Source organism: Grus americana, chromosome 3 (genome assembly GCF_028858705.1).
Source record: "Grus americana isolate bGruAme1 chromosome 3, bGruAme1.mat, whole genome shotgun sequence".
In the NCBI taxonomy this organism is placed as follows: Eukaryota; Metazoa; Chordata; class Aves; order Gruiformes; family Gruidae; genus Grus; species Grus americana.
In genome coordinates, this window is record NC_072854.1 from 58,354,745 (window position 1) to 58,378,639 (window position 23,895).

Below are 23,895 nucleotides of genomic sequence, written 5' to 3' on the forward strand. Positions count from 1 at the left end.
GTTCTGATTAATATGAGTGTTATAACAAAACTCGGGTCATAGTTTTTGAAGGTTTTCTGAGAATTATTTCTCATCCTGTGGAGGGAGGAGGATCCTTGCTTGTAAATGAAAGGATAAAGCTGCCTGCCAGGCTTTCTTCAGCAGGAATGGAGGAGAAATGGCCGCTCTCATCCTCAGATCTCTTGGAAGTGATTTCCCTGGAAGATTTCTGTGAGAGGGCTTGTAATATGCAGAGGAGGTAAATTGAGGGTCTGAAATAGCCACTGTGCTACTTTGTTTCCTTAAGAGTCTGAGCTCTGTGTGCTTTGCCATTGGTGTGTAATTTTCACCCCTCCTGTTCCGGGAGCCATACTTGAGTTTCTGAATGACTAAACCTTTCCCTGTAATGTGCGGGTGCGTCTTTGGGATTGAGCAGGCTCTGGATGCAGGATGAAGCCAGTAACACCACACCGACTGAATGCTTGGAGGCAGAAACTGGGCTTGCGGTGCTCTCACCTTGGCTCCTCCAGCCCCACCGTGCTGCTGGGGAGCCTGCAGTTACAAGGCACCAAACCCCGCATGGCTGCAGCTAACTATAGCAAGCCGCATTCCTGGCCCCGTGCATTCCCCGGGTGCATGCCATGGGATTGCCAACGGAGCAGGAACACTTGTGGTGATATCTGACCCATCGGTGATCGTTTTCCCAACCTATAGATTTGTAATCTATCTCTGTCAGTGGATTATCCTGAGGGGAGAGAGGCATGTCTGTGAACCAGAGCTGAAGTTGATCTGGTGAGATGTCATGTCTTAGGCTTGAAAGCAGCCTGACCAAATCATACAAAGTTCATCTGGCATTGTCAGTCTGCGGGCGTATGATAGAGAGTCCAAGCCCCACATCTAAGGTTGTTGGGGTTTTTTTATTTAATTTTTTTAATGATGTCTCTCCTCACTAAAAAAAGGAAAGCTTTTTGCAACAGGAAGTGTAGGCAAGTACAACCAGTTCCATATTTGCAGCTTTTTAAGACAGTTATATATGTGCAGATAAGTATTCACTAAAATTTTTTTAGTACTTTTTGAAGAAGTGAAGATAAAGTACATGTAATTGCAATATATGCCTGTAAGAGAATAAATCCTCTATCAACTTCTTTAAGAGGACAGTATGTCTGGAGGATTTAGAGCAGAAACAAGTAGATTCAGATGTGATTTAGGAGCGCTGCCTGGCTAACGGGAGCTGAGATGCCTCTAGGAAAGTGTGGGTGGAAGGACAGCAGGCAGTGTCTGAGAGGTGGGTATTTCTGAAAGGTATTGATGATAGAATGTACAAAGCTACTGCCAGCAGCTCCCTGACATTCTTACTACCAAAGAAAATTAATTTATTTTTGAAATGTGAAGTAGTTTTGGTTTGCATCTAGGGTTTTTATAGTCTCCAGGCTTGTACAGATTTTCAAGTAGGGTGGATGGTAACTTAATAAATGGGGTTGGTAAGTTGGAGAAGAGAAAGGAGAATTAAACAGTCTTGATTCAGAAAGAAAAGAAAACAACCAGTTCTTGTTAGTATCATAAGATATGTTTCCCTCATTTACATTTTTAAGATGGATATATGTCACTGAATCAGCAGATATGGAAAGGTACCTCTAAAATTACAAAATTCTGTATAGTTGTTGTCTGAAAAACTAATTGGAATTAAATTTTCAAGTTAATTTGTTAAAATATGTTAAGTCACTATTAAACTCCTTCATTTCAGTTCAAGTTAATCTTTTAGGAATTACATAAACTATGGCTCTATTCATAGAGTCGACATTTTTATATGAAAAACCTTAAAAGTCAAACTGACAGTATCCCTTTTAGAATAAAATGGTGTACAACTTCAAAAATTATGCTTAAGTTGCTACAATATTGGGTAGACTTTTCTTACCACTTTGCTTGCAGTCAATGCTCCAACCGTGAAAGTTTTGAAGTCAAGTGACTTATAAAGCTCATCAGCAATGGTGTTTTCCAGGTGCTTCTAGAAAGCAAGGCATGTATGATACAGCAAGCTTCCTCAGGGCAGAGGGGAAGAATTGCTTGGTCAGTCTATTTCCGTCCCTTCTATGGGATGAACACAAGTCCACTAGAATACTTGCCCACTAGAAAGTAATGTTTTATAACCTAATCCTCTCTTTTGTGAATGTCTTTACCCTCTTATGTGTTAAAGAAGCATTTGAAAGTGGAGAAATGTGAGTTCCGAAATCACTCCTGTTGGCACAGGGATGTTGACAGGTGTACCTGGAACTACTGCTAACTACATCTGCCCTGGAATCTTTTACCAGAAGTGTATGGTTGGTGGAAAACATCACTTTCTTACATGTATAAAGTGCCAGTTTCAGTAGCTGTTTGGGTGAGCAAGATTTCTCACATCCCTGAGGAACCCCAGTCAGCGCCAGAGAACAAACACTTGACCCTCTCAAGAATGTTGGATACCCCAGGAGTCAGAAGCCTCCCTTGAGGTGGGAGGCTTCAGTTGTACTTGAGCTTTGAGCGTCTCTGGTGCTTGCGGGGCCGCAGAGTGGTGATACCTTGTCTTTACGTGTACCTCTCTGCAAAATAGATACAGATAAGAATTTCAGGAGGCATTTGTTCATCTGTTGCAAGTTTCAACAAATAAAATTCCAATTGGATGTAAGGGAAAAAACTATTCCTGGATGATGGTGAAGCATGAGACAGGAGGTTGCTCAAAGAGACCGTGACATAGCCATACTTGGAAATTTTTAAAATCTAGTGGGATGAGGCCTGGAGCAATCTGATCTTAGAAGTTAGCCCAGCTTGGAGCTAGAGGTTAAAATAGATGACCTCCAAAGGTCACTTGCAACCTCAATTATTAGGTAATTTTATCTGCCATTCCTCTCTGGAGCATGGTCTTGGGATGGGAGAGTCTTTAGCAATTTTTCGAGCTAGGAAATGTGTGTGTTTACCACCTCGTTAGCTATATTTTTAGTTGGCAAGCTTTAGAAGTAGTTGTGTAATTGTAGTTGATGATGTGAAATACTCAGCTCCAGGACTACCCTCTCTCCTAAGACTCTCGGAACTATTAACTAAAACCGAAGCCTTACCAAATCTGTGCAAAGTTAGGTAAATGTACTAGTTTTGCAGGAAGAGTACATGGAGATACAGGAATGGAGCTATTTTTGCAGGCAATCAGCAGAAAGATGGATGTAGAACCTAGGCAGCCCAGCTTCATGCTGTACTGCAGGCATTATGAAAGCTTGGTGTAATTATTTTATACAGTTTGTGGAATCTTTCTTTTTTTTTTTTTTTTTTTTTTACCAAAAAACCCCATTTTCATGCTTTTCAGATCATTCACTCTAACATAGAGCCTTTCTGGTGTTTATTACAAAATGCCCGATCGATTTGCGATGGTGATGGGAAAGGAAGCGGGGCCACAGGTGGCATAACAGGGAAACTTATACGTGGAGGGATCAGAGTTCATAACTGTATTTACTGTGCTACTTTTATTTTTAATAAAATTTGGTGCTAATGTGTCTACTTCAGCAATGAAAACAAATTTTCAGTAAGGACAAGGATCACGCAGATTCTCACGTGATACAAAGAGTGTTTAAACAGAGAAAGGATTATATAGAAAATGATGTATGGAAATCTGGAAACAACTATAACTCACATTTGCTGTGAAACATGCCTTAGAAAGCCATTGTTGTCTTAGGACAGCTGCAGTATTAATTAATGCAAATGCTGAGTTAAGCAGGGGGTTGCTTGCAGTGTTCTTTCATCTGATGTGCGGACTGTAGTAGGTAGTGCCTGCTTTACTGTGCTTAGGGAGGGGGGCAAATAATCTTTTCTTTGTTTTGTTCTGCTTATACAGATCCACATCCAGAGAACAGAAGGGTGTGACCACATGACGTGTTCACAGTGTAACACTAATTTCTGTTACCGTTGTGGGGAGAGATACCGCCAGCTCCGGTTCTTCGGAGATCACACCTCAAACCTCAGTATCTTTGGATGCAAATACCGCTACCTCCCCGAGAGACCACATTTAAGGAGATTAGTGCGAGGCTCGGTCTGTGGTGAGTGGATAAATGTTCCTTGTGGAGAGTTGCACAATGAGGTGATTGGGGGCGGGTGGAAGGGACCAATAATAGTTAAATAAAAATTTTTGGTTTAAAGTATCCGATGGGCAGCCTGTTTAGTTATGTAAAAGGTGGTTTATTAAATATATTTAAATATATAGCACTTGCACTCCCTGGACTGTATAAGTATTGTGTCCTCTTCTGATAGCTTGTTTCCTAATCCTTTTTAATAATATGTAAGCAAACTGGAAAAATACTGTCAATATGCATGTTGCTGGCTGATGGTTATTCTAAAAGCATATAGGAGAAATGGATCAGAGCAGGAACCTTTTTTAAATAAACCTCTGTGTTAAGGTTTTATTTGAAAAAAGTGTTGATTGGATTTGAACCTGACCTGGTTTTGAAAAATCAAACTGTTCAGGTTAACCCATTTAAACAGGAGGACATTTATCTTTTAACTGTTAGCTTTGGTTCAGATAAAACACAACTATATACATTAATTTATCTCACAGGAATATAATGCCAAAAGCTTGACTTTTCTCTTTATTTTTTTTAAAAAAAGGCACTCCTAATTTGCTTTTGAACCAGGTGTATACCTGTCTCAACCTATAGAAGCACAAGAAAAATAGATACCAAAGTAGATTATTACCTTATGTCATATCTTGCCTATGCATTTACTTCAGTCATTGTAGTGAGTTTATAGCATGTAAAGTGATCTATAACATTATAGGAAATGATTGAATCATGTGTCAAAAACCAGGAACCTATTAAGGAAAATAAAACCTTTAGTATTTTGAATTAAGGCATAGAAATAGGAAATGACTTGGGATTTACCTAGGATGAGGAAATGCTTTGAGCTTCTGAATTGGTGATGTTGAACGTAAAGGTAAAAGACTGAACGTGTGGAAATAGGAGTCTGCGGTGAAAATAATATAGAAATAAAATAGGAAAGTAGATAAAATCAAAATGACTGGATCTGCCTGCTGTGATACATTTTGTAGAGATAAATTCCAACACATGAGAAGATCTAGCCTAGGTTAAAGACAATGCTGGTACTAGAAGACATGGCTATAAACTGTTCATGAATAAATTTAAGCTTAAATTTCAAGGGCTATTTCAAAGTAAGGTTTCAGAAGAGCTTTCAGTAAAAGTCACAATGGCAAACAAGGTAAGCTGTTTTAAAATGGATCTTGGTACATTGGGTGGAATTAGTATCCATGATAGCAAGGGACTGTGCTCAGAGACGTGACCAGTTCTGTGCCACTCACGTGTGGCATCATGGGTAACGTTATTCCAAGATTAAGCCTTCTATGTACAATTGATACACAAATATAAGTGTTTCTTATCAAAACATAGATCTGCCAAAAACCCCATTATTATTGTCTTAATTTTTGCAACTGTTTACATGAAAGGTATCTGAATATGTAGTTGGCATGTTTTAATGCCACACACAAAGTCCGAAATACAGGTGCATGTACTGCATGTGCGTAACTACTATTAATATTATTTTGTTTGCCCTGTTTGTTTTTTTAGGAAACAATAATGCATGACCTTTTCCTTTCAAAAAGAAACAGCTTTTACTAGTAAGAAAGAAAATTAGTTTATTTGCAAACAGTGACTGAGAGGCAGTTAAGAAATGTGGAAGTGCATATATCAATTAAAGTTCAGTGGTGAAGATGTATATGTTCATATTTACAAAAACACGCATAGAGAGGGTATAAGATGTTTTACTTTCATTTCCTGTTTGCAAGTGTACTTGTGGTTTGCCTTAATTAGCAAACCAAGGAAGATTAGCTAAGCTTAAAGCCTCAGCTTAAACTTCTCCTAGGGTTTTCTGTTAAAAATTTCTCTCCAGGGCTACCTCTGTCATACAGTGTTTTTTTCAGAGGAATGGTCATTGTTTGAATAGAGGCAGAGCTAGCTGAACCTGCCAGCACATGTAGTAATTGCCCTCATTTTTACAATAGCTTAACACCCAAGTTGACAATGATTCAAAGAACCCCTGCGTTGATACCCATGACCCTAAATCCCTTAGTCATCTCTAGGACTCTGTTTTGATACTGATCCTGATACAATGTATGAATAACTACCAAAAACACTCCAGAGCCCTAACAGAATTCATGGTTGAACACAAACAAAGTTTAAACAATTTACATCAGGTTAGGATTCAGGATTTCAGTTCATTGTTCTTCCTCCATTAGATTAGATTTTGGCTACAACTGCATGTGTCAGCCTGTCTTGCTTTATTTATTTTAACTCTTTTCCACACATGTGGGTGCGCACACACTTTTTTAAGAAGGTATGATGTTGTTGTAAGGTTAGGTCTCCTGACATTTTTCTTTTGAGACTGTATAATCCCAAACTGTGATACAGTGTCAGTTCAGTTTGTGGATTCTGCCGTCTTGAATGGTGGAAATTTAACAAGGATAGCAGATCTTGTCAAAACTTCAACACAATTGATCTGTGCAAAATGGACAAATGTAAAATTGAGGGCGGGGAAGTAAAAAAATAAAAAAAAATTTAAAAATTGAAAAATCCCAAATTAATTGTCAAGTGTAAAGGTCTGCATAATGAGTTTGTCCCCAACAGTGGTCAATTACAAATAAGATGGAATCATAGAATGGCTTGGGTTGGAAGGGACCTGAAAGACCATCTAGTTCCAACCCCCCTGCCATGGGCAGGGACACCCTCCACTAGACCACGTTGCCCAAAGCCCCATCCAACCTGGCCTTGAACACTTCCAGGGATGGGGCAGCCACAGCTTCTCTGGGCAACCTGTTCCAGTGCCTCACCACCCTCACAGTAAAGAATTTCTGTCTAACATCTAATCTAAATCGACCCTCCTTCAGCTTAAACCCATTACCCCTTGTCCTGTCACTCCACTCCCTGATAAACAGTCCCTCTCCAGCTTTCCTGTAGGCCCCTTTTAGGTACTGGAAGGCCACAATTAGATCTCCCTGGAGCCTTCTCTTCTCCAGGCTGAACAACCCCAACTCTCTCAGCCTGTCCTCATAGGAGAGGTGCTCCAGCCCTCTCTGAGGGCTCACTTACTGTGTATTTCCACTAATCATTGTTTTAGATGCTTCTTTAGTTATGGTTTGTGTCTGAACCTTTGCTTAGTAACTATCAAGAAATGTATCCTTTTTCAGTTTACACAGTTCTTAAATTATTTATAGTTTTGGCTTCCACATTATCTTTGGGTAGAGGCTGTAGGATTTCCCTATGTAGATTTCACTACATTGTGTAGAGAAAGTACTTTCATCCTTCTGAGTGTTTGTGTGATTTTTTTTTTTAAATAGAATACTGATAGTTTCATTAGTTAGTTCTTTTATTACAAAATTGAATAAATAACTTGCTTACCCTCTCATATCTTTCTTTTATAGACCCTCCATCAGATTTTTCTTTGTCAAGATCTTTGATATTTTTGTTGCTTTGTTTTGAACTGAAGCTTCCTCGTTGTAATCATTTAAGATCTAGTTGAATATTGAGAAATGTTTAATTCCAGTTAGGGATCACGCCTAGGGCCAGAGTTGGCCGAGTAGCTAGAACTAATACTTTAAGGCTTTACCAGGCAAGAGTGGAGCATTATCATCATCAGGTGTTACTGTACATTCCGAGAGTCAGCAGGAGATGTTAGAAAGAGGAGATGGTAGCAGAAAAATAGGTCATTAGAAGCGTAGCCTCTAAATTTTAGTAACACGTAGCAAGAAATAAAGGTTGGATTTCCGATAGTAAAATGCCTCTGCTACTTAGCGAAGTAGTGGAAATTAAGACGACATTCTCTTGGCTGTCAGTGGGAGAGTGGTGAGGTGTTGCTAGATAAATGTTCTTCTGTGACTTTATTTTATTTTCTTGCTATGGAGAGGAAATACTTATTTAAGCAAATGTGGTGATTTTCTAGTGAAGGTTCTTTGGCTTGTTTCTACCAAATCTGGGTGGGTGGGGTGTGTAGAAAGGAAAGAACGCTTCATGGCAGGCTGGCATGCTGTCATGCGTTCTGTTGAGAAGCAAATGTTTGTGCCTACAATCACAAACTGTTCTGTAATAAAAATAAGGGAAAAGTATTTATTGCAGCATAAATTCAAATATACTTTTCTTCATAAAGCAATGGTTTTGTAAAGGTAATAGAAATCACAGGGAGAAAAAAATAAATGAGGAGCAGAAGTGGTCTCTGAATTGATGACATCTCTCTCCCCTATTTAGTCAGCATATTTTTTGGAGAAACGTTGGTGACCAGTACAGTAAGGTGAAATTGCTTTTATCTTTCAGTCCCAGTGGACTTAGACTTCATTCTGATAGTAATTATTTGGCCGAGTTCTTGAACGTAGGATGTTTGGTTATAACTGGCGTTAGTGATGAATTGCACAGAAAGGAAAAAGAAGTTCAGCTGTCTGAAATGTACTTAAGATGCCACTTAAGTACCACGTGAATTCAGTTGGGTGAATTGTATTCAAAATCAATTGCTAGGTACTTCATGGATATGTAGCAGGACACAACAAGCAGTGATGCTATTAAAGCATATGAAGTTTTTTTGCATGGTAACTAGGATTTTGCAAGCAGCCTGATTTCAGATCTAACTGACGTGTACTCCTGTCCCAAGACAGAGTGCAAGATTCACTTAATGTATGCATGGCGTTGAGCACTGCAGAAGGAAGCATGCATTTCTAGGATCCAACCTTCGTCAGCAACTTTATCATTTAAGTCAGTCTGATTTGTAAGAAGTCTCCTATATACACTTCATAGGACTTTTAAAAAACAGATACAAACTAGAATTGGAACTTAAATCTACACAGATATGACTGTTTGATTTGTAAGTAGATACTTTTAGTGGCTCTGTTGCTTAAACATATAATGATATTTAGATGTGGAAGACAAAACTTTTTATTTCTCATGCTAGTGATTATATTTGTTTTCTAAACCTAGTATATCCATTTTCTTACATGGCAAAGAATTCTCTAAGGATTTATGGGGTTTTGTATATATTATGCTAAAATCTGCAACCAAACCCAAGGTTATGCAAGGGAGAAATATTCCTTCATATTTCCCTAAACGTTTCCTCATTTTGCAGAAAAACATCATCATCTATATCGCAAGTAGTGCAGCCCCTCTGAGACACCTGCAAATAGAGTTATTAGATTACCACAGATGTCTAAATCTTCATGATGAGTAACCCAGTAGAGAAATTGTTTACCATAAATTTGAGTGGAATTGTAAAAAGATTCCCTTTTTAGACTTGTTCTGTTTACAACTATTTCTTTTTAAGTCCTCCTTAAAAACTAGCTTTGAACATTACCAAACTGGCTATTATAACCTGCTGCTGAGTTCACCACATGGGCTAATGCCCCAAGATTTTATTCAGCTCTGAGGCAAGTTTTACATTTGCTCTCTCTGCAAATGTCCTTAGTCTCAGCAGCATTTCTTGGTGTGTCATGATTCCCTCCGTGATTAAGAACCTCATAACCCTTCACACTACAACAAACGATGTGTGTCAAACTGGAATTGGATATAAAGTAATGTTCAATTCAGACATGTAAAATGGAGCACTTCATAATTGTTTCATACAGTGCTGATAAAAATGATTGGAGTAAAAGGCGCATATCTGCTGCTTTGCAGTGATTGCTGCTCTTTGTACTCTTACTGATGGTAACTCATGCAAGTCTTGTTCACCTGGTGTTAACTTGTTCCTTAATTTTAATTTACTAAGATAAAGACAAAAGATTTAAATGTGGTAGATATATAAGGAGAAAAGGTATTTTGTTTTTAAAGTTTAACCTTTAGAAGGAATGCATTGATAACCAAAAAAAGATACTGTCCCTTGACTATGAAAGGTCATTTTATTCTACAAGGTCTTGGAACTACACAAGACTAATAACTCCATATTCACAGGCAGAAGGAAAAAGACTCACTCATGCTTTACTTCAGCTCTGAGTTTAGTTTGTCAAATGTAAGTAAACAAGTTCTTAAACTGAATTAGCTTAGGAATAGTTCTTTATGCCTGCAAAGAAATTACTCCAGTCAAAAGTTTGCTAAGCCCTTTCTGCAGACTTTGTTTCTATGTACTTAGTTGCCAGTTCAGTGGTTTAAGCTTTTAATAATTTTGGTACCGAACGTAATAATTTTCTAACATTCTAATTACATGGTAATTAATAAAGTAAAGAGAGTTCACACCTTAAAACAATCTTTTATAAGCTTTACTTTGAAATTGTTAAAGGCTCTGATAATGTTTTCAAATGTTTTAAATTGGTCATTTTTGGAGTTTTCTTGAGGTTTTCCATCACTCTACATTCCTTCTCCTGTTGACACTTGAATAATTTATTTGACAACTTCTGTGTGTATAGAATGCAGTGCAATAGAGTCCCGAGAAGGTCTACCATTAGGATGCCTAGCAACTAGAGTAATACCAATAATATTTGCCAATTTCTTTCTTCTAGGAATTAATGTTTCCCACCAGCAAAACTCCTAATGAAATTTAAAAGCTATCAAAACAGAGCATGAAAAGGACCAATTCATTTAACTGCTGTAAATATTTCCAAAATACCTCATTTTTCCTTCAGACTGCCCAAATTAGTGGCTTAGGTTGTGGAGAGGTTTACATCATTATTGAATGAAGTAATCCACTTACTGAAATCTGATACAAGTGACTTGAGGGAAGGGCGGGGAAGAGAGAGGTAACAAACTTAGTTTTCCTCCCTTTCTAGAGGTGATCTTTCAAACACGTGCTTAACTTAGAGAATTGCTTAATTTCAAATCCCTGATCAGACTGCTGGTGCATCAGTAAAAACACCTGCCTTGCTGCCTTTCCAAACAGCAGCCCAGACAGGGGACGTCTTTGACCCAACCACTCAGCCACCCCAGCCAGGGAGATTCTGTTGTTCAGTTGAAAGCATGCAACGCAAGAAAGAAAACCTTGAATCCAAGTTCAGTTTCAACTTCAGCGTTTCAGAAAGAGCCCTGCCTTCCCTCCATGTATTTCTGCAGATCATGAACTCATCAGAAGAATATGAGCATGCTTTATTTGTTCTTAGTCTTATGCTGTAGCTGGTGCGCTGCACAACCTTGCTCATGCCTTACTCATGTAAGAACAGCAACGTATCCTTTTAAACGTTGGTCCAAAATAGACTTGGCTGTGGTTTGATTTAGACCTAAACTACAGCTGTATGTGAGGACTTCACCATAGCCTTTTAAAGCGAGCAGAAGCATATTTCAAGGTGATGGTCTCATCACCTTGAGCTAACCTAAAGTCTCCAAGATGCTGGTTCACTTGGCATCTTTCCAGGATGGTTGCTGTGCAGTAGGATTCCGGAGAAGCCAGATGACAGTAGCTCTATAGCTATCACATTCCTGTCGATGCCTAAGGGATTTCAGAATGGAACGAGAAGTAAATGCAAGCTAACTGTTAATGTACAAAATGAGCTGTGCTTGGAGAGTTGTGGTGGGTGAAGAGGGCAGAGAGAAGTGTGTGCAGGGAGCTGGCTGAGTGGTGATAGCTCCTAGCTGGATTTGTAGGATGAATTTACAAGTACGAATCCTGGTAAAGTATTAAAAAAATGAACCAGCTTTGGGGAGTCCAATATTAAAATATTTATGGATGGTTGGAAAGGGAAAAATAAAATGCCTACTTTGAATTGTTCAATGAATTTTGCATTTCAGCTGGAAAACTACTCATTACGCCCCTAATTCTGGTTCTGGGACTGGCACTGGGAGCCATAGCTGTTGTAATAGGTAAGAGTTATATGTGCAAATGAGTCTAACTGATTTTTGTAGGGACTTTCTGCAGGACATCTCAGTATTTTCATCTCAGAGATGGACACACAGTACAAATTTCATAGACATCATTTAAGTGTACAGCATATGACTTTTTAAAAAAAATTTGGGTTTAGAATCTTTTTCTCACTTACTTTTTATGCCTATTAGCTTTATTTTTGTTCCCCAATTACTTGGTTTTCTGAACCAAAATCTTTAGCTAGTATAGTTAAACTAGTAAAAGGCCAGAGTAATTTAAACATAGTCCTGAGGGGGTGGCTGACTTGGACCCTCACTGTAATCACCCCAGTGGATCACAATTCTAAGATCATGGCCATGTGCATGACAAGATGTCTGGGGCACTAGGTATAGTCGCAAGAGCCCTCCAGCTTGAAAATGCAACAACAACAAAGCAGCAAATTGGGATGAGTCAATCTCAAAATCCGATTCAGTGCATAGGCTGCCAAAGTGGGTTCCATCACAAAAAACAGTGCTGTGAACTCATTTGATATAGTATAGAAGCTCTGTTAATGTGGTTGTATTAATATGGATGTAATTATTCTAGCAAATCTGCTCTTTGGCTTAACTGAATTCTGCAGAAATGAAATGAGCCATAATGATAAATGTATAATTTTGCTCATGTAAGTGCCTATCCACTATTTATGTTCGCACTAATATGTCAATTGGGTATCATGCTGCTTCACAACTCTTCACCAAACTACTTACTCCATTGAAAATTTGCAGTGTATGCCCAGCCCTACGGCATGTTGGGATGTGGCACCTTTATTTGGATGTAATAAAGCCAAATTATACCAGGATAATTACAGTAATAAGATTGTACTTAACCAATCAGCATAAAACCACAATACCCATTACAGCTTTTCTAGACTACATCTGGCCAAATAAGGAACATTGCTATTCATTTCAGTATTTAGGCTAAGAATACATATCTTTTTCCTGTATCAATATTCTGAGTTGGAGTGACTGAAGGTAGATAGATATCTAAAATATTTATTCTTTTTAGTGGCATTTTTATGCCAAAAATATAGGCAATAAAGACTTCTTAATGCCAGTAAAGTTTATTTTGCTCAGCAATCTGGTATACTCTATGCTGCTATGCTGGGAAAAACCCCCCACTCTTTTGCTTATGTTAAAAATTAAGAAGGTTTTGGAGTAATACAATAGCAATAATTGCAATAATACACAGTATGCCATTGAAGTCCCATCCTAGATATAGCTGGATAAGATATAATCAAGAAGAGCAGTATGAGCAGTTCTAAAACCATTGATTATTTACAGGAAAGTTTGAGTTTTGAGATAACTACAGCAATACTTGCTGCCAACACAACTGTTAAAGTAATCTCAGTATCAGATGCTGAAAGCCATTATACACTATTTACAAGGCTACTGAGCAAAGCAAGGACCCTGGTGCCTAGTAGTTTTCTGTTATATGTTGTGACTGTAGTGGTGTCTGAAAAGGAAATCTTTCACCATTTCAGTCAGCTGGTGGCAAGAGAAAGGAAGGGGGAAATGCTTCTCATTTGGGTTTGAAAGAGTACCTCTCTGACAAACTATTTTTCACTTGAATAAATCTGATTTATTTATTTATCCTTTTACAGCTTCCTTTCTCTCAAAAGACTTTTAAGAATAAATAGTTCCCTGCCCAGGCAAGGATAAACACTTGGTATTACTTCACAATAGATGAGGATGTTTGTAAAAATAAATAATATTTAAAAAAAAAAACCTTAAGCTGTAACATGCTGCCTCTGCTGCATGTGAAACTAGTTGAAAACTCATTTAGTTAAATCAGCCTTGGATTAAGATTGCCAAAGCACTTTTAAAAGTTTTAGGTTTGTATCTTATATGGACTTGCATGGTTCAGGAATTAGTTTGTCAGAGATGAGAGTAGGGTTAGCAGGCATTTGTTGTAAACAGAAAGTGTAGCTTAACTCGTTACCGAAGAGTCTATTGCTGGCTAATATTTTCTTCTGCTTCTCCAAATGCCTTGTCTCAAGTCTCCTGAGACATGGAAAGCTGCATCTGAATACTCCGCATACATTGAAAGAACACAATGCACGCACAAAGGATTGCATTTAATTATGGTTCTCTTCTCCTTTTCTTCTTTTGGCAGGTTTATTTGTGTTTCCTATCTATTGCCTTTGTAAAAAGCAGAGGAAAAGGTCACGGACAGGTATGCCTTGGTAAGGATGGACCTTACTCACCTTGAACTGAGCTGGTCCTGCAAGGGCTATATGCGCTTTGTGCAACAGAGCAATACAGTGCTGGTAACAGCATCAAAGCCACCGCCCTGGAAGAAGAACGGGGGATCTCCTGCTATCTTTCCTCGGCTGAAAACACTACTGCAGACCAGAAAGCCTCTTTGCTCTGGTGCACTCTGAACAGGATGGGCCCCCTGACTGCTGCTTTTTAAATGTTTTGGGGTTTGTTTGTTGTTTGTTTGTTTTTTTAATTATTACTTTGGAGGGTTTTTTTGAGTCTAAGTTTCTGAACTAGACAATCAAAGTCTGTATTGTAGCCACAACTCTACTACCGATTTGGCCTGTGAAGAAAGCATTTAACTGCTAACATGTGCTCCGTTTAACTTCAGTGTCGGCCTTTAAGGGGGAAATGCTTAGAAGTGTTTGGACTCTTACTGTATACTGAGCATACTACTTTTGGTATTAAAAACTACTTCTGTAAATAACTTCCATCACACAGCATTCTGTTGAGCATACCGAAATCCCGTCACATGCCAGAGCACGACAGCTGGTTATCTTCTGAGTCCTCCTGCTTGGGGCAAGAGTGTAGATTGCCTCCGCCAAACTGCAGTGCCTCAGGGGGAAATATCCTTAGTATTGAAGCTCTGTGATACTTACAAATATGCTGATTGGTTTTACTTCAGTATGTAATTTATGACAGTCTGTTCATATTGATCGGGGGGTGACAGATTTGTTAGAAGAGCATTTTGAAACTCTCCCAGTACAGAAAAAATTTGAAGGCTTTAGATAACAACAAGTGTCAGTGGCCTGTTCTGTCCCAAGATATCCCTGAAGAGTGTTTGCAGGGAAGCTGGAAACCTACTCTTCTGTTCTGACTTGGCATATAAAACACATGCTGCGCACTAGTTGTGCGAAGATTGACTTGATGAAGTTTTATAGCCTATTTAGCATGTTTTGTTTCTTCATTTAAGTAGGCTACGAAAGTCTTAGAGCATCCACCGATGCCTCATGAGGAAAATCTGTGAATTTTGGGTAAGGGATGGGTCATGAACTCTTAGGAGACCATTTCATTCTTATTCTCTCCTTCCAGTGTTTCTCTTCCTGGCATGTTATAGATCAGAAGAGAATAGCTATCCTTGCTTTTTTTTTCCCAACTTCAGAGTACTGCTGTTTGCTACCAGACCTATTTCTCAGCACATTGCCACAAGAACAATGTAATTCAGTGTTAGGATTCATCTACTGAGAGTTTTTCCACTTTTAGTTATAATCCAAATTTATCATCCAACTTAAAAGAAAAAAAATAGAATAAAATAAATTTATGTAAGCAGAACACAGAAACAATAAAGAAAGGAACTTAAGATAAATATCTGCTTTATACTTTAAAAATACAAGCTGATCTTAAAGAAAAGATTGGATTTGTACTGTTAAGGTATTTTTTCAATGTGTGTTTGAAGATACATATATACATATATGTTTGTATAGATATGGGGAGAGGGAGAAGCAGGGAGATGGACAACGTCCTAAAGAGTCTACAGACTTCAAAATTTAGGCCCGCAAATAGCATATCATTTGAGAGGATGTACTTTGCACCGCTTTCTTTGAAAATTGTTATTAAATCTGAATCTAGTTGTAACTTTTAAGTAAATGGTATTCTGCCCCACCAACATAATACTGTTATAAGATACTCACTTTGACTTCAAAGCCTCAGTGGAAGAAACTGATGAATTTTGTTTGCCTGGTAACACAAAAATCAGCTTATCATAGTTGGCTAGTATGCTTGTGTTCTGCCAGCTTCTGGTTTTGTTTTCTTGGGTTTTTTTTCTTGTTGAAACAGTGTGTAGAAGCACACTATAGTAGTCAACAAGTACTTAATATTTCCAATTGACTTTAAGGGCATGTTGACCCTGTTGTCCTAAGGGTAGAAATAGTACCTTTCAAAGATTTGCAAATTAAGCAGGGAAGCAATGACATTTAGAAGTAAAGTTCAAAGCCTATTGTCAATGCAAATCTACCTGTTAATTAGATTTCTTCTTCTGTGACACATCAGTTTTCTATTTGTGTTCTGAGGTTGGAAACTGCCTTAAAATCGGTCTTGGTTTTGAGTGTGTTTTCTGAGGCTATACATATCAGTTGTCTTTGGCTTACTCAGGGATTTTTATTCCTTTCTTTAAATGTCAAATAATGAAAATATTTTTGTATTATTTAGAAGAACCTTCAGACCTCAGAGAGCGAGATATAGATAGATTTGGGTTTGTAATGCAGTCTGTAATATGGTGTCAAACTATTTCACTTGAGAATATTTTAGTAATTGCGATTATCTGTAATTAACTATACAGTGGATTAATTTCCTTTCTTTTCCTGGTTCTTCATAAATATGTGAGATACTCTTACAGTCTTTGTAGCTGTTTTCACTCTGCCGTGTTTGCCATTTTCAGTTTCTGATGGGAGTTCAGTAAGCTCTGGAATTAAGATACTAGAATAAAGAGTGTAAAAGGAAGATAATAGATCTGCACTTATGTATATTCAGAAAGTGTGTCATTGTGGGTGGAGGAAAGGAACACACATCTCCTACATTATCATTTCATCTAGGCCATTTTGATTTTAGCAGAACAGATTAAATCAAAGGGAAATGGTTCTTCATTTTCTACACATAGCAAAATGAGGCATTTTTGACCTTGTAAAGATGAGAGTCAAATCTGCCTTTCTCTGTAGAAAAAAAATTAGTAATGACAATAATATTTGCTTTTCTGTAGAACAGGAAAAAATTTCAAGAGCCAGGCAGAGTAGGGATATGGAAGTCTTTTTCCATATAAAAATATTCCCACCTGAATAGTACGTAAATACAATTTTTCATTAATATTATGTAATGTAACTGAAATATGAGTAATAGTTTAGTACAAAACTTCATTCAATAAAATGTTAGCTTTTAAACAGGTCTTCTCATATCACAGGAAATCTTACACACATCAAAGTCATGTCATTTGTTTTACAAGCATTAATTTATCTATTTGAAAGAAACGGAATGAACTTTGTAAGGAAATTCAAGGATGTTTTTCTTTTAATATGTAAATGTGTTTTGGTTTTTGTAACTGTACTCTAAGGAAACCATCTACTCCATCTTTATTAGCAGAAAACTTCATCAGGCAGCTGAATTAACCTGCTAAGGCAGATTTCACACTACTGTATGCCGATCATCGCTGATCATTGGGTTTGCTTTCACCACATTTAATATTTAAGTTTATCCTTGTGCAAAGTTGTTGCTCGCCACTGTCTATATTCAGACTAGAAAATGCTTAAATCCATTGCACATTAGCCTTCTATTTCAAGCTTGCCTGGAAATGGATTTGTCCGCGTGCTCAGGCCCCCTTGCAGGCATGTAGTCGGAGCTGGTGCCCTCCCGGCAGTGCCGTGCTGTCTGTCTGTGTCCGGTCCCGATCCCGCTCCCGCTGGGGAGGGCTGGCTGGACACGCCAGTCCGGAGGGGGCTGCTTTCCCTTTCTCCACTAACTAGTTGTATTTCATTAATTGTGTCAAGTTTCAGGGCTGCTCGGCCATGTCAGTGGCAGGATGATTCTGACTGCTGCGGCATCTCAGAGCATTGTTAGGTATTTTTGCAGAGCTTATCCAGGAGCTTGTGACTGGAAAATAATTGTGCTTTTCCTTGTGTCAGTCTGTTAGCCAGTGTGACTAAGAAGCTGAGCAGGAATACAAGTGAGAGGCAGAAGTGCAATTCTGAGTAGCCTTGTTCTGTAGCTGACCCATCAGTTTTAGTTCCGTACAAAAAAGTCTGCTAGTCTTCAATTCTCACCACCTCTATAATACACAGCATATTCATATCTTTCAAATGCCATTAAAATACAGTGCACTTTGAGTGATCTATTATCTTCCTTTGGGGCAGTGCAAACATGTAAGTAAGGGAGGATTTTGTGTTTGGTTTTGATGTTATTAATGCTGACTTCTTAACTCTTCCTGTTACATTAGGGTTTTTTAATTTACATCTATTTATTGGTTCTGAAAGTTTGATCAACGTGAAGTTTTACTTTATTAAACATATTAATTTGCAGAGACTATTGCCAATTTAACTAGAAGGCATTCTGGATCACCATCAGGTATTCTTTTTAGCCAAGGGGCTTTCTGCTCTTCCAAAGACTGCCATAGCTTGTGTGATGATAAATGATGTGTAGGTAGGGCAGTAATTCTGTCAGAGGGTACAAATTCTCCAGTGATTGAATGGTTTCTCTTGCCAGTTACAACTGAGAAACTAGTTAATATTCAATGGCCAAATAGTTTGCTATGCAGACTCTGAGATTTTTAAAATTTAGTTGTGGTGTTTTGTTTCTTGAGCAAACCTTGCATTTTTCATAATTCTTGGTATGATAATTGTGTAGGTCCAAGTTGTGAATAAGAACCATGGATTACTGTTACTTTTATAATCTATATTAGATCTCTGATTTTGTTGATGGAAAGAATCCTACCTGAGGAAAATTAGATAATTTCTTAGTTTCTTTTTATTTTGCAGCCTTGTAGTTGCAGTGGGTCACCTCCATTCCTGACACCAGTCATAACCCCATTAAACAAGAGAAGTCATACCCATTTTTGTGCCCGTATGGAATTTGGCTTCAAATACTTCAATTAAAAATATCTGGAAGAGTGTTGATAGCCATTGTGCAGCAACTCAGAAACCTGGTTCACTTCAGAAATGCAAACTACTATGGAGCCGGTCCTCTCACTTGCAGAGTGATACTAGTGCTGTTTAATAAATGCAGGAGAGGGCAGAGAGTAGGGAAGAATTTCCAAGTGACATTCTTATTAAAGCAAATCATCAGGGGAAGGAATACTAGCTTTTAACAGAATAGAGACCTTCTTAATGCTTTGAGTCATTAATAAAGTTAGAAACAACATCCATAGATAGTCTTAAATAATGTACCATAAAATTCTTCTTTCTTCAGTGTAACAGATATTAGCACAGTGTAAGAATTGGAATTACAGCTGTTCAATATTTTTTGGACTTAACACTAAACTTGAAAAAAAGAGCATGCAACATTTAGAAAGTTATGTTGCTGATAGATTTGGTGTCTTGTCTTGCTACTGTTACATGAAAAGCCAGCTGAACCTTGATTCAACTGCAAGACTAGCAGTGTTTTCACAGAAGTACTGCTCAAGCTGTAACACAACACCCCCAAACTTTTTTCTTAATAAAACTAACAAATGCAGCTTGTTGCAGTTATGCAGCATTGTACCTTTCTGGCTGATTCTTCCTGATGTGTCTGTGCATAAGAACTCAGGATCTATACATTCGCTCTCCAGTAAGGAATGGAGTGCTCATATTAGGCAGTTAATCACTGTTGCTCCTCATCCTGAAATACCATAAGGTAGGGAAATAAAAACTGATCTTAGAGTGCATGCTCTGATTTCAAAGGTAAAATCTGTGATAAGCTTTAATTACTAACTCCCTAGTAAAAAAATAAATACATAAATTTCTAAGCATAATTCCAACTGTTTATTTCTAAATATATCTGTTAAAAAAAAGTAGTTATAGCAATTAGTTTATTAAAAAAATAATATTGTGCAAAAGAAAACCTTTTTGGAGTTTATTTGGTTTACCAAAACTTGAAAAATTTATCCGAAGTGTTTTGGATGGGTCAAAGTCAGAAGAGGAGAAATTTATTGTGTAAAAAATATCTGACATTTGTAGCATAAACATGGATTTTGGACATACCTGCTTAAACACAGCTGCATGCTAACCCCATTCAGTGTTCATCTTGTCAAAAACTTGTCAGACTGAAAACAGTATTGTTGAAATTTTAACGTACTGTTACTGAGTATGATGTTACTAATATGATGTCACATTTACCTCACTTTTGGAAGGAAAATCTACTTAGAGAATCCAAACAAGCTGTTCAGATACTTTAAACCTGTCCTGTAAAAGTGCTGATGCAGTCAAGAAACATTTTCATGCCTTATGCAAGCTCTGGGTAAGCAGATGGATCCGGTTTTTAATCATAGATATCTTTTTGCATAAAAAAATGTGCTCTTAAGAGTTCTTCATATCAATTTACATTCTGCTGCTTTGTGTCCAGAAATTGCAAGGATGGGGTAGGGAAACATTTCACTGCGTTTACCACTTCTAATAAAATGTTTACCATCTTTCCATTTGTTACACACTTCACTTCTAAGGCTCTCCTTTTCCTTCCAAATTTCATCATTTGAAACTGACTTGTGGAAATGGCTGAAGATGAAATTGGACCTGGAAAACGTGATCTCATAAGAAGCCATTTCAGTAATGCTTTGCTGAGCTATACCAGCAAAAGATTAATTCTGTTGTATTTAAATTACTTAAATGCAAAATGCTGAAATCTATTTTTCTTCAGGGCTTTTAATTTTGCAAATTTTTTTAAATGTAATTAAACAGCACAGTCATCTTTGTTATGTAACTAACCATCTGAGTCCAAATAAGGTATTTGTTAATTCTTGTGACTATGGTAGACATGAGAGTAATAGGTGCTGAGAAAAAGAAAACATGATCTCTGAGGAGACTGTCCAAGCTGAACTTTTATCGTCATTCCCTGACAATTCACTGAGAAATCTTTCCCTGCCCCCATCTCTTTTTATATATTTTAAGGTGAAGAATTCCCTTTAAAATAGGGTTAATCAGAATGGAGGAGGGTGAGGGTAGTGAGATGATAGATCACATCCTTTTTAGTGTACAGGCTTCTGGCACATTTAGAGTGCTGGCCAAAACACTGCGAATTCATTAAGAAAGCAATTTCTAACTCCACATTTGGGCTATATACAAACTAGATGCATCAGTGATTAAAACTTTCTGAAGTATATTTATTTGACGACTAAGAAGTTATAGAAACTGGAGGTAGGCAAATACCCATGTAATCAACACTTGAATTCCAGTATTCAATGTGGTTTGTTATAATAAGGAATTTTAAATGTGTAAGTGCCTTATTGCTTGAAACAAATGAAAGGTGTTCATTCCCCTCCATAGAGCAATATGGGAATTTCTGTTCCATGGACTCCTACAGACAGACATGTTAAGCCAAAGTAACCAATACTGGTTTGCTCAGAAAGTTGAAAAATACTATGTTGGTGAAGTTAGCTTTTACAAATTGCAAATGTAATCGGGCATGCCCATTTTACTTGATGACCTTGATCTCATTTCTGAGGTTTTTTAACTTACTGTTGACGCCCCCCTCGCTCCCATCTCCCTTCAGACTTCTGAAGAAATGCATCTTATATGTGTTGTCAGAATGCATTTGGTCTTCCAGCATAACCAGCTAGGAGTTTTCAACCACTTAAAGAAATGCAACTTTTTGGAGAAGAGAATTCAGCTGACATTAGGCTAGACCACAACCTGTGGTATGTGTACCTTCGAACTCCATGGCTCCGACAGACCCTGTTCTGCACTAATTCATGAAGGTGGCAGCACAGAGGTGCACTGCAGCTAGGCTGGGACTCTGAGCAGTTTAACAGCATTTCAGTGGGATCCGAGTTGAACTAATGTATCCTGTTAATGCAAGTTGGTAATTCCTCTAGGGTGGGTATCTTGATAGACTAAACCATCAAACAAGCTTGGCAGAGCAGCTCTGGGATCTCTGCTCCACCCTTTGTTGTGTGGTGGGAGGTATGATCTGAAAAAGCAGTGTTCGTTTTACCATCTTCAGATGGATACCCTGGATTTTATTTCTTCTGGGATCACTTCCTTTCCCAGAAGACAGTAGAATTTTACCTTTTATTATCTAGATTTTCTAAAGGACCTGTTTTTTCATGCTAACATTGCTCCTACTTTATCCATCTATTGGAAGTCTGGTGCCAAGAATAAGCTACTTCTCTAAAATTATCTTGAATTATACGAACTTCTGGTAGAAATTATCTTTTAAAAAATACTGAAGTTTTAAAAAGGTAATTATCAGAAGGAAATTGAGCTAATAATGGGGGGGGGTAAGAAGAAAAATGATGCTTGGAAGGTCTATTTATTGTAGAGTCATGATCATTAAATGGTTTTACTGTGTTCAATTTCCTCCACTAAGGACTTGCGAAGGAAGGAAAAGAGGGAGAAATTAAGATGAGAAGAGTATCTCTTGTGAACCTTTTCTTCTGAAATTCCTGAGTTTTTTCAGAACTGTAGGAGAGGCTTTTTCTTCCCCTGGAGTTCTTAATTGATAATATAGCTGTCACTTGCAGTGTTATCTCTTCAGGAAGCATCACACCCGAGTGTTTAATCAGGATTCAACTTGCATGTCTGAAGGTTTTGGTGATAGGGAATTTGATTTAGAGCCAGACTGCAATAAAATTACAAGTGAATTATCTCTTACAGATATCTTAATAACTTCTATTTCAGTATTATCTCCAATTTTTAGGCATTAACCAAGTCATTCTATAACCCATTGAATAGGAGGCACCATGTATCAAAATAATTCTTCAATCTTATGAGTTACTGTTTATTTTAAAAAGTTACTTCCTTAAATGAAATTCTTCTCTCTTACAACCAGCAGGCACACACCAAAATGCTGATAAGGTTTTGCCATTATCTTGCTCTTGCATTTAGCTGATAACTATACTGTTTGTTGCATAGTATTGCAACAATGGTCTTCATGCTGTAATAACTTGACGAAAATATTCAGTAGTCTTGGGCAATATTTTACAAATAATCCATCTTCATGTTGGTGTATTAAATGTATACCAGTAATCACTGTTGAGTGTGCTACCTTTGTGGCTGCTTTAGTTTGTGTCAATGTTTTGTAAGGATTATTTCTTGCTGCCCTCTTCAGAGTGCCTTTTAATTTAGGAGGTCTAGAGATGGTTCACTGAAGTCTTCTGTTGAATCTACCATAGTAATGTCTGATTTTTAAACTTGTCCTGATGAATGTATAACTAAAATCCTGTTCTTTAAAAAGCTATAGTAGACACAGGTTGTATATGCACATGTACATGCATGGATACAAGGGAAGGTGTTCTGCCAATGTTTGTCCTGCTGGACAGGACCTTTTGAAAGTAAGTGAATTTTTTAACAGTTTTATTTTCAAAATGTTACCTCACTAGTATTCGGTAGTAGGTATGTCTGTACTGCTTCACTTTGCTAAATACAATCACGATCATGGTAGGCAGTTTAATTTAAAACTCTGCAATGAATCTGGTGTCTGTATTGAGAGTGAAGTTCGTAAGTTGAAACTTACGGTACTTCGTTCCCTTTAAAGGCATTCCTTTCACTTACACTGATATCCCAAGCCCCTGTTACCAACAGACTGAAAAAGTGCTTCCCCATGATGAAATGGAAGAATGTAAAGTAGCAGTTGAATGCACTCCACCTGTCTTAGAACCAATATTCCGAAATGGGGGAGGGGATGTGGATTTAATGAATTGTGGGAAGGCATATATTGTAGAGCTCGTTCACTTGCACACAAGGGGTTTTACAATGTCATCTAGTAACGTCTACCTAATAAAGTTTTGAAAAAGAAAAATAAAACTTGTCTGAATGTTTAACTCCTTTGCTCTAAACAACTGCATCCATGAATGATAGTTGACCAGCTCCAAGGAGTCTTGCTTAAACCTATAGCTTTTGATTCTTACATAATCCTAAAAAACCCACTGAATTTTTTAAACTTCAGAATCTTTGTGTTCACAAACACTGTATTACAGTCACTTCAGTTTTTAACTGCTTTAACACTGAAAATGAAACCAGAGGTAAAAAGCCAGTTTACTATGATAAATATTTTTATGTAAAATACTCCCTGCAATGTGGTGTCATCTCTGGGCTATTGCTTTCATTTTTAAAAGCATCTTAATATGCAACACAAAATTTTACCTTCTCATGAAATGTTAAAATGTTAGCTTAAAATAATACAAAATGAGGAGAAAATATGCTGGAATCCAATTTTCCCATTC

General features: G+C 37.6%; 1 protein-coding gene across 3 annotated transcripts in view; it reads left to right on the forward strand.

Moving 5' to 3' along the window:
• The window catches only part of RNF217 (ring finger protein 217), a 69,123-nt gene extending 45,659 nt beyond the window's left edge, over positions 1–23,464 (forward strand). For all 3 annotated transcript variants that reach the window (XM_054821410.1, XM_054821412.1, XM_054821413.1), the window contains 3 exons: positions 3,836–4,037; positions 11,691–11,762; positions 13,915–23,464. In XM_054821410.1, the coding sequence (XP_054677385.1) occupies positions 3,836–4,037; positions 11,691–11,762; positions 13,915–13,988 (348 nt within the window). In that variant the 3' untranslated portion in view covers positions 13,989–23,464. The remainder of the gene's footprint in view (positions 1–3,835; positions 4,038–11,690; positions 11,763–13,914) is intronic.
• The last annotated feature ends 431 nt before the right edge of the window (positions 23,465–23,895 follow it).